This window comes from Pyrus communis, chromosome 6 (assembly GCF_963583255.1).
Source record: "Pyrus communis chromosome 6, drPyrComm1.1, whole genome shotgun sequence".
Lineage (NCBI taxonomy): Eukaryota > Viridiplantae > Streptophyta > Magnoliopsida > Rosales > Rosaceae > Pyrus > Pyrus communis.
The window spans coordinates 26,422,463-26,433,538 of NC_084808.1; the positions used below are offsets into that span (position 1 = coordinate 26,422,463).

The following is an 11,076-nucleotide window of genomic DNA, read 5'->3' on the forward strand; positions in this document are numbered from 1 at the left end:
CAAAAAGCACGTTTTCCATTTCCATGAACTTTATAAGCTGAAGCAAATTTGAAAAAACACATGCGGCTTTCTGTTGAACTGCAAATTAACCATTGATACATCACTAAGTCGCATTTTAGAGCAGATCCACCCCACAGAAAATTGCCCAGCACCCAGTCAAATTACCAGCCCAGCACCCAGTCCACACCCTCCAGCCCGTGAAACAGCCCGGCACCCAGCCCACGCCAGGCAGCAGCCCAGCCCAAAATGGACAGACCCAGAGGCCGGTCTGTTTGTTGGCGCGTGCACAACACGCGGGGGAGATGGCGAGTAGCCGACAGCTACTGCAGGCAGTGGGGCCCGCGGTGCAGGGCAAGTGGCTGTGTTTGTCAAAGGGCTACGTGGCCCTCCTCAGAGCCGTTGGATTTCCAACGGCTATTTTTTGTAGACCGTTGGATTTCCAACGGTAAAAAAAATTTAAATTTAAGTTTTAAATTGGACCGTCCGATCACAGATCAACGGTCCACGTTTATTTGACCAAAAATTTTTTTAAAAAAAAGGCCCAACGGTCAGAAATTTGACCGTTGGCCACGTGGCAGCGTGTTGGCTGTTGGATTTGATTATTTTTCAAATCCAACGGTCCAGATTAATTACAACATTAAAATTTATTAAAAATTAATTAAAAAATGTCAAATTTTTTTTAAAAAATACAGAAAAATTTTAAAAAATTAATTTTTTTTTCTATAAATACCTAACCCTCATCTTCCACCTTACACCACATTTCAATATTTTCTACACTTTCTACACTTTCTACATTTGAATATTTTGTACACTTTGAGAGAAAAAAATGACTTCGTGGAAGCTCATTGAAGATCTTAGCGGAAATCTATTAAAAAAATAGTACGTTCAGATAATGACACGTGGCGTTACGAGATTGGTTAAAAATCTTATCGACATCTTGCCTAAATTATTGTAAACAGGAAGTGACACGTGGGTTGTCGGGATTGGTTGAAAATCTTAGCGGAAATCTATTCAAAAAATAGTACGTTCGGATAATGACACGTGGCGTGACGAGATTGGTTAAAAATCCTATCCGAAATTAAAACTTTTTTTTTTTATTTTATAAAAAAATTATTTAATATTTTAAATGGACTGGGTGCCAGCGCATTTTGTAGGGGTGGAGATCGTTTGTGCCAGCGCATTTTTTAGACTGGGTGCCAGCACATTTTTTTAGGGGTGGAGATGCTTTGGCCTATTACTGTTCATTGGATCTATTACTGTTCAATTAAGTGGATAAATGCGCTGGGTGCTGGCGCAAAGTGGATAGGGGTTGAGTTGCTCTTAGAATCCACCTTAACCATGGTCAATAAATACATCACAAGATAATAGACCAAACTCAATATTCGGCGACTTACAATATTGGATTAATTTCACCTTGTGGAGAACAAGTGCTTTAGTTTTTAGTCTTCTAGAAATACAGTGAAACATAATTTAAGCCATGGCTAGTTTTGAAATATTTTTAAAATGATTGAAAGCGTTTGTGGTGAAAATTGTTTTTGAAACCAACCTTTAGTAAAAATCAAAGTGGATCTTAAAAAACACTTGAAGTGGCACAGATCCGGGGCTTCTTTCAAAAAGCAGTTAAAAGTGTTTTTGGAACCTAAAACCAATTTCATCAAAAACGCTTTTAGTCATTTTAAAACTACTTCTAAATGAGCCCTTAATTAGGATTATTTTAGTCTATAGTATAATATATGAAATTTCACTTATTTCTTGCATTTTATTTAGTTACTTTACTCTATGTACGTACTCATAAGTTGTGTCTCACTTTAGCTCATTTCTTTTAAGAAAGTGTTATATGGGTATTTGTCACATCCCGACCCAGGCCCCTATCACAACCCAGGCTCGACTCCACCGTAGCACGATATTGTCCTTTTTGGGCCCCTACCACACCCTCACGGTTTTGTTTCTGGGAACTCACACGAGAACTTCCCAGTGGGTCACCCATCTTGGGATTGCTCTCGCACACTACTTGCTTAACTTTGGGGTTCCGATGGAACCCAAAGTCAATGAGCTCCCAAAAGGCCCCGTGCTAGGTAGGGATGAGAATATACATATAAGGCTTACAAGATCCACTCCCCTGGGCGATGTGGGATGTTACAATCCACCCCCCTTAGGGGCCCGACGTCCTCGTCAACACACATCTGGCTATGGATTGGCTCTGATAACAAATTGTCACATCCTGACCCGGGCCCCCACCACAACCCAAGCTCGACTCCACCGTAGCACGGTATTGTCCGCTTTGAGCCCCTACCACACCCTCACGGTTTTGTTTTTGGGAACTTACACGAGAACTTCCTAGTGGGTTACCCATCTTAGGATTGCTCTCGCGCGCTACTCGCTTAACTTCGGAGTTCCGATGGAACCCGAAGTTAGTGAGCTCCCAAAAGGCCCCGTGCTAGGTAGGGATGAGAATATACATACAAGGCTTACAGGATCCACTCCCCTGGGCGATGTGGGATGTTACAATCCACCCCCCTTAGGGGCCCGACGTCCTCATTAACACACATCCGGCTATGGATTGGCTCTGATACCAAATTGTCACATCCTGACCCGGGCCCCCACCACAACCCAGGCTCGACTCCACCGTAACACGGTATTGTCCACTTTGGGCCCCTACCACACCCTCACGGTTTTGTTTCTGGGAACTCACACGAGAACTTCCTAGTGGGTTACCCATCTTGGGATTGCTCTCGCGCGCTACTCGCTTAACTTCGGAGTTCCGATGGAACCCGAAGTCAGTGAGCTCCCAAAAGCCCTCATGCTAGGTAGGGATGAGAATATACATATAAGGCTTACAGGATCCACTCCCTTGGGAGATGGGGGATGTTACAGTATTGCTAGGGAGACCAAATTGTTTAAATCAAATTTGGAAACTAAACGATGTTGTTGTAGATAATTGGATTATTAACTATGTATCGATTAACATACTTGTTTCTTATTGGTGGCACATCATTTGGTTTCCCTCATATTATCCCTACTAAATATATCCAATGACCCTAAGCCTCATTTGTAATCTTAGCTAAGGCAAAGGGTCGAGAAACTCAACGCTGTTATTCTTGGACAACTTGGAGTCCTTTTCGCACTATTATGGATACAAAAATAATGAAAAAAATTGGATTCAAATGTCTAACTATTCCTATTAGAATCGGCAATAGATTGACAATGAATTTGAGCCATAGCACATGATTTCAGAAAATCATAGAATATTCCTGATCTAAATAAAGTAGGTTTTGAGAAGCCTTTTCTTTCTATTTTATTTAAGTGAAATAATTTCTCACAGAGAAAGTCCTTCCTAAATTTGATTTTAACTTTAGTTATCAAGTTATGAATTTCAAGTATTGATTGGTGAAATGTGTGACTTTTTGAGCCATACATATTCCAGTACGGTGGGCATCCAAAGGGCCAATTGCGGCAATGAAAGTACCTAGATAGAGTTTTATTTTATTTTATTTAATCACTTCTTGAAACTTAATCCTAGAAACTTAAATTTTGCCAATTATTGTTTACAAGACTACAACCCAACTAATATCTCACTTTGTCTCCAACCATTAAAATCCATAAATAAACCCATCAAAACTGTTTTTGTGGTACAAATAAGACCCGCTGCTTAACTACCCTGGGGCTGAAAAATTACTAACAAGTAGAATTTTTATTCAAAATAGGAAAAAAAAACACCATGAACAAAAAAAAAATTAGTGACACGCTGAACAACAATCAGTTTCAGTTGGGCCACATAATTACAATTTTAATGAATTTGTTGACGGCCTTTAATGATAAAGGCATAGCGATTAGTGAGGCACAAATTAAATTTCAAAAAGTTAAGAAGTGACTCAAATTAAATTATAAGAGACAGTTAGGTAAGTAAGTTTTTGTGAGTGAAGCTGGAGTTATCTTTAGTTTGACTGGGGTGCCCAAGACATTCTCTCATCGACCAGTAAAAACCCTAAAGTTGAAAATGTCTAAGATGGAGTCGACATTGCTGTCACATTTTTGTGTAATAAACTGTGAAAATTGTGAATGGTCTACTTCATCTTCAAAAGAAAACTGAAAAAGAAAGAAAACAACAATGAGTCAGTACAACAATGAGTCGGTCGTAACTCGTAACTGAGAAGGGAAAATAACACCCAATCGGAAATACTGCACTCCTGTTTAATCTTTCCTCTGTTGCGCTAAAGGAACCCCCAACAAGGAGGTAACAAAAGTTCCTCAAAAGTTCTCTCTCTCTCTCTCTCTCTCTCTCTCTCTCTCTCTCTCTCTCTCTCACACAAAAGCCTAACTTAGCTTACCCTAGAGAACACGAATCTCAAAAAGGAAAACAAAACCTAGTAACATAATATAATAATTTGATATGTATGCAATCACTGAAATATATTTTTATAATATAATAAGTTAAAAGAAGAATGGGAAGGGGGAAGGTGGAGTTGAAGAGGATCGAGAATAAGATAAATCGACAGGTAACATTTGCAAAAAGAAGGAATGGGCTGCTAAAGAAGGCGTACGAGCTCTCAGTTCTCTGTGATGCTGAGGTTGCTCTCATCGTCTTCTCCACCAGTGGAAAGCTCTATGAGTTCTGCAGCGGCCCTAGGTATGTACGCACCCTTTATATATATCTCTATTTTCTGAATATCTACAATATATGTGAGAAATTTAGTCAGATCCTGTTAAAAGAAATTTTTGGAAGGGATGTATTATTATTTGGATTTCCTGTTAGCCCCTGTTAACAGTATTATATAGCCATGTTAAGAAGTATTCACTGCATCAAAGGCCAAAGATGAATTTCTTCAATATTGCAGACATTTTTGTTGTTGTTAGAGAGTTGCAGATCTAAACGGTTTAGGAGGAAGATGAGACTGGATCTATTTTAACTTCACAAATTTATCTAAATATTTCATTTGAAGTTTATTTTTGTTTTCGTGTCTTTGCCACGTCTTAGTAGTCATCTTAATTAATTTTTACTTAGAAGTGTTAGATCCAAGAGCTTATAAAAAGTATAAAAATATTTGTTAAAATGTTTGTCCTTTATCCTATCCTATTTTTGCAGGAATTTTTGTGGGATTCTCTTCGTCTGTTCTTATTTGGAGTCCAGTAATTTTTAAGCACTTTTTAATACTAACAAAAATTTGCTACGTAATTAAATTTTAGGGGATATGGATGCATATTTGGGGAGGTAAAAGGGTGACTTATAATAGAGTAATTGTTTGCTTCTATTCATTTCATTGTCGAATTTGAGACGAGTTCATTTTTCATGAAATTTAACTTTAAGTCATACAATCATAGGGGAAGGCTTGCAAATTTGCAATATAAATATACGTTAGATGTGTTATCCTATCTTTAAATCGATACTTTAGAAGGTGCTAAAGTAAACGTATGATAGGATTGATATGATCAATTCAAATTGTTTAACAGTCTATTTTATAGAATTGATGAGCGATTGGAGAGTTAGAAAATATAAACGTAGCCCTCTTTTTGGTTCAAGAAAACATAGCCCTTTAATAAGCATGTAAGCTGCAAGTGCTCAGAATCAAGGTTATAGTACTTAGCGGTAATCACCCTTATTCTAAAGTTGTATCTTAACTGGTGCAAGTCCATCGATAAATATACAAGGACGATACTTCGGTCCTCACCAGTCAGGATCCTTTATACTGACCATCCTAAGTGGAACAATCAAATAGTGACTCGTGTCTTATTTAAATTTAACTAAAATTGGTTGTCAAACATTCAATATTCTAGTATCCAAGCATCCTTCTTTCTCCATCACCAACCTTTGCCTACCTTTGCTCTCCTTTGTCGTCGTCGGTGGTCGATATCTCACCCCCGTCTACTCCTCTCCTCCGTCGACCACATCCACATCTCCTCCTCCGACCTCTCTTCTCCGTCAATCCCACCCACCTCTCTTCCTCCAACCTACCTCGTCAACCCCGCTCCCAATCCATCCTCTTCCTTTCCCGATGCGACCATGGCAACAAGGAGTGGGCATGTGCAGAGGTGCTTCTATGTCTTCCACAAAAAATAATATGAGGGATTTGAAAAGGGGGGGGGGGTCCGAGAGGTTGGAGAGGGGATGTCGATAGGGTCAACATAGTAGAGGTTGGAAGAGAGGATGAGGCGGTCAGCTCTGCCATGGCATAGGTAAGGGATAATCACAAGTGAGAGTTGGTGTTTGATTATGAGGATTACAATAGTTTGGGAGAATATTAAATGAACAAGTGTTATAATTCTACTGCCCACATAATATGGTTAGCAAATTGGGCACTTCGCGGTGAGTGTCCAAGTATTTACGATATATAAACAACATCAACAAAGTCTTATTGAATTAAGTGAGATCAGATGTATGAATTCTCGAACGTCACTGTGCTTGGTTTTACGCAAAGTTTTCCGTTAGTTCCAAGTACTCCATGTATTTTGTTAAAGTCTATTTTCAAGTCTTCCTAGGTCTTCCTCTACCCCTTTTGCCTAAGCCTTTATCTCATAATCGCATTCTTAATTGGAGCATTTGTAGGTCTTCGTTTCACATGTCCAAATCACCTTTGCCAATTTCTCTTATCTTATCTTCAATTGTGGTCACTCTTATTGTACCTCTGATATCCTCATTCTTAATCTTGTCATTTCTTGTTTGCTCGCATATCCAACGAAGCATTCTCATGTCTGCTACACTCATTTTTGCATATGTTGATGCTTGACTGCCCAACATTCTGTGTCGTAAAGCATTATTAACTTTATTACCATCCTATAAAAAAATTCTTGAGGTTTAGTAGCCTACAACAGCTGCACAACATACCCGGTGCACTCTTCCACTTCATCCATCTAGCTTGTATTCTATGGTTGAAATCTCCATCCAACTTTCCGTTCTTTTGCAAGATAAATCCAAGATAATGAAAGTGTTCACTCTTTGGTACTTCCTAATCTCCAATCCTCACCCCTATCTCATTTGGACCCCATTCCCACTGAACATGCACTCCATTTACTTTGTCTTTGACTTACTTAATTTGACGAAGACATTTGGATTCCTACACTTCACACCAAAGGTTAAGCTTCACATTTACTCCCTAATGTGTTTCATCTATCAACACTTTATCATTTGCAAAAAGCATATACCAATGGATGTCAGATTGAATATATCCCATTAACTCAGCCATTACCAATGCAAAAACGTAATAACATAAGGCTAAGTCTTATGAAGACAGTCTTAGAATTATGATTCCACACAACCAGTAAGTCTTATGAAGACAGTCTTAGAATTATGATTCCAAAAGTGATCATGTAAAAAATTCCGAATGCCTTCATCAAATACTTCGCAGTCCACATTTCTAGCTATATTTAGCCTAAATCCCTTGGTACTTGTAAATCCTTCACCAAAGCATAACTCAAATGAATAATTATATAGGTGTAGACGCACCTTGCACCAATAAATGCATTCCTACACATATCTCACCTTTTGCGAATAATCTATCTTCACCGTATAAATTTAATAATTGATACTGTTTAATTTCTTAAGCTCCATTTGAAGAACATCCATACATAAAATCATTTGAATTGGAAATTAGTTATGCATCCAAATGTATGGAACAAATTGACAATGTGAGCACTAAACAACATATACATGGTAAACCGTTCATTTATTTGGTACATTTAGAGATTGTTTATGTGAGTGTGTGTGTGTGTGTGTGTGTGGGGGGGGGGGGGGGGGTCAAGATTGGGGACAGATTTTTTGACACACTTTCTTAGGGTCACTTCATAATGTACTTCAACGATCTTACCGTCTATATTTTAGTTCGTCCTTCAAGGATTATCTATGTCAAAATCACCCAAATTTGAAATCATATAACCATTTGATTAAGTGGTAGTCATTTTAGTGTTTCTTTGTAGAACCGTATTTGTCCGTTTTTTCCATTACAAAGAATGTCTCTTAATGGTATTGGATTTGTCTATTTTTTTGCAATGATGATCTATCAATGATGAATTGAAATACAAACCGTTCAGATCCTTGAAAAAAGTTATAGAATGAGAACCACAATAAAGTGTGCCAAATTGTGTCATCCAATCCTAAAAATTGCAAAGGGTGGATCGTATTGGTGGATATGCCTTTTGACTCACTGTGTTTCGAGTTTAAATATTTTCCTATTATTTTTGTAGTTTATAGTAGTAATATCACTTGTGATTAAAAAATTTGGAACCGTATAATCAATTATAACTTGCTCCCAGATTTTGTGGCATGCTTTTTGGCTCTTACTTTACTGGCATTTGAATGAGTGCAAAATGCATGCGCTCTTTTCTCTTTTGAATTTGCATTCTGATCACTGTCCTACAATTGTTGCTTTGCTTTCATTACAGCATAGCGAAGACGCTTGAGAGGTATCAAAGATGCACTTATGGAGAACTGGGAGCAAGTCAATCTGCTGAGGACGAGCAGGTTACCGATAGTTTGTCATTTGTAATTAGCTTTAAGATGCATAACATCAATTACCTGCATTACATAAGTTGGGTAAAGCAACCTATATTATCCGTTATTCTTAAATTCTCAATCTGTTGCTAGGAGAAAATTTTCAGTACATTTAGAACACTGCCACACGGTGTTACAATTATTCTCAATCTATTGTTAGGGACAAATTCGTGGGGTTGGGTTAAGTTGTATGTTGGTAATGGAATTTCTTCCACAAAATTCTGCCCTATGGACTTTTGACATAAGCTGAACTTGTGCCATGCATGTTCACAAGCAGAGCAGATACCAAGAATACTTGAATCTAAAAACGAAGGTAGAGGCCCTACAACGCACGCAGAGGTATACGTATATCGATCATCTATATACATACACATATGAAAGGTTGTTCAATGATCGCATGAAAAATGCAAAGGTCGACACAATTGGAATATTGCTCATGAAAAATTTTACTTGGCATGTTTTTAGACATATTCTTGGGGAAGATTTGGTTCATTTAGGCATGAAGGAGCTTCAGCAGCTTGAGAATCAACTAGATATGTCGTTGAAGAAAATCAGGTCAACGAAGGTATTCATAATTTGTTCCATAAGCGTGAAAAAGATGGCGAGTTATTTAAACGAAATTTTAACAGAGAATCTCGATTTACATTTCATTTGTTCGCAGACCCAATTTATGCATGTTCAGATTTCTGAGCTTCAAGGGAAAGTAAGTATTTTGCGAACAACATACACACACACACACACACACACACACACACACACACACACACACAGAATATAAATGTATGTATGTAAGTTACCGAATCTTTCAAGAATTAACTGTGCAGGAAGAAATGCTACTGGAAGCAAACACTGGACTGAGAAGGAAGGTACGTAATAATAAATTCCTGCTCTGACCATTATTCATTTCTGTTTTCGATGCAATGGAAATCCATCATGTCGTATAATACATCTTAATTACTTATTCATTAAATGATTACAATATTTCAAGGCCAAATCAATTAGTCCTCATCATATAGGTTTCCTATCCTTAATTGTATAACTATAGTAATGCAAAACACTATCGGGCTTGTTTGGTGCTTAGGATTGAAATGGATTGGGTAACATAAAATTCAAGGGATATTAAAAGTAATTAAAGATGAATGGTTTTTTATTCTAAGGACCGGGGTTCAGAAGGGGATTAGATATGAATGACATATATCTTTTCTAATCCTACCATTCGGGGAATTGAAATATAAAAGTTTTCTTCACGAGTCATATTCTATCTTCAAGTTGGACACTATCTTTTCATTCAAAGTTGGACACTATCTTTTCATTCCTTCCTTCAACGTGCCTTGAGTATAGTAAGTTCAATCCAATGCTAACAACAAACGATGGAGGCCTTCCTTTTAACAACCGTACATTGTCATCTAATTGTTTCTTCATAAGGATTCTTGAATCTTGTTAGTTATTCCATTTAATACGTTTTTCAGATAAATAATTTGGTCAATTTAATTGGGTCTAAATTTTCGTGTTTTGCAGTTGGAAGAAATTACTGCAGGCCTTCAACGATCATGGAATAGCAATCACCAGGCTGCTCAATTAGAAGGATTCCCTGAGCATTTGCAATCCACCAATGCATTGCAGATCGGGTACTATAATCATATATCTTATAGGGATTCTGTCAAGCGCATGAATTTTTCTGCAACGTTAATTAATGAATTAAGTTGCCTTAATTTTTTAAGCTGTCATCTAAAGTATCCATTAACTATTACTGCAACAGCACTCCAGTAGTAACAAATGATGAGGCGAATGTAGCAACGTCCTCAGCACAAAGTGGCACGGGATTCTTCCCCGGTTGGATGCTCTGAATTTCGAATCATGCATGGTAACCAATCAAAGAGTAGTGGTGACCACATGTGTTGTTTCACTTATTATTAATTCTTGTCCAAAAGAATAAGAACGTTAATAATTTGCTACCTAGTATCTTTTAATGTTATAGAAGGGTTCATTCATTCATGAGACTAATGCCCAAGAATTCATCGCGATTGTTGTGCCCTAAAATATTTCATTTTGATTTTAACTTTACCAGTGAGTAGCATAAAACGCTTGTATGATGTTCATGAGACAGATCATACAATTAAACACTTGCCCTAATTCATTAGAATTCATCAGGTATGAAATGATTGTGTGATTTTTGTAAGACCGATCACACAGTTGAACACTTACCCTAATTCATCAAGATCGTTGTGCCTTGGAAATTCCTTTGTATTACCAAATGAGCAAACGCATGGCTAGTAGCTACATCTACTCGTTGCCACGTGCCATGACTTCTTTGCTTATTCAATCTAAACTACGTATTAATAAAAATCTAGTTGTCAACTAAAATTCTGAAAAATTATCATTCTAATCCTCTAATTAAAACTGATCAGAAATAAAAATTATGGGCAATTTAGTAATTACAAGAACACAAAGTTTGCTATTTTTTTATGACGCATCACCCACATGTGGTTTTAATATCTCTAATATTAAAAAATAAAAAATAAAAATAAACCTCGCTCCCCTCTGTCCTCACTCCCACGTTCTCTCCGTGTCTCTCACTCTCTTACTCTTTGATT

At 37.5% G+C, this 11,076-nt stretch overlaps 1 protein-coding gene across 2 annotated transcripts; it reads left to right on the forward strand.

Moving 5' to 3' along the window:
* The first annotated feature begins 4,128 nt into the window (after window positions 1-4,128).
* Window positions 4,129-10,500, forward strand: LOC137737486 (agamous-like MADS-box protein MADS2). Of its 2 annotated transcripts, XM_068476980.1 has the most exons (9): window positions 4,129-4,234; window positions 4,432-4,627; window positions 8,374-8,452; window positions 8,760-8,821; window positions 8,948-9,047; window positions 9,144-9,185; window positions 9,307-9,348; window positions 10,001-10,110; window positions 10,242-10,500. In XM_068476980.1, the coding sequence occupies exons 2-9, from the start codon at window positions 4,443-4,445 to the stop codon at window positions 10,327-10,329; spliced, it is 708 nt and encodes a 235-aa protein (XP_068333081.1). In that variant the 5' UTR covers window positions 4,129-4,234; window positions 4,432-4,442; the 3' UTR covers window positions 10,330-10,500. The 2 variants fall into 2 exon arrangements, with proteins under 2 accessions (XP_068333081.1, XP_068333080.1); XM_068476979.1 differs by lacking the exon at window positions 4,129-4,234 and having other exon boundaries at window positions 4,303-4,627.
* Window positions 10,501-11,076: the final 576 nt, after the last annotated feature.

Bases quoted from the DNA above. Each gene is read 5' to 3' on its own strand.
- LOC137737486 (XM_068476980.1), top strand. From the start codon at position 4,443: ATGGGAAGGGGGAAGGTGGAGTTGAAGAGGATCGAGAATAAGATAAAT. The intron at 8,822-8,947 runs GTATACGTATAT...GCATGTTTTTAG, and splicing joins GCCCTACAACGCACGCAGAG to ACATATTCTTGGGGAAGATT. The intron at 9,186-9,306 runs GTAAGTATTTTG...TTAACTGTGCAG, and splicing joins TTTCTGAGCTTCAAGGGAAA to GAAGAAATGCTACTGGAAGC.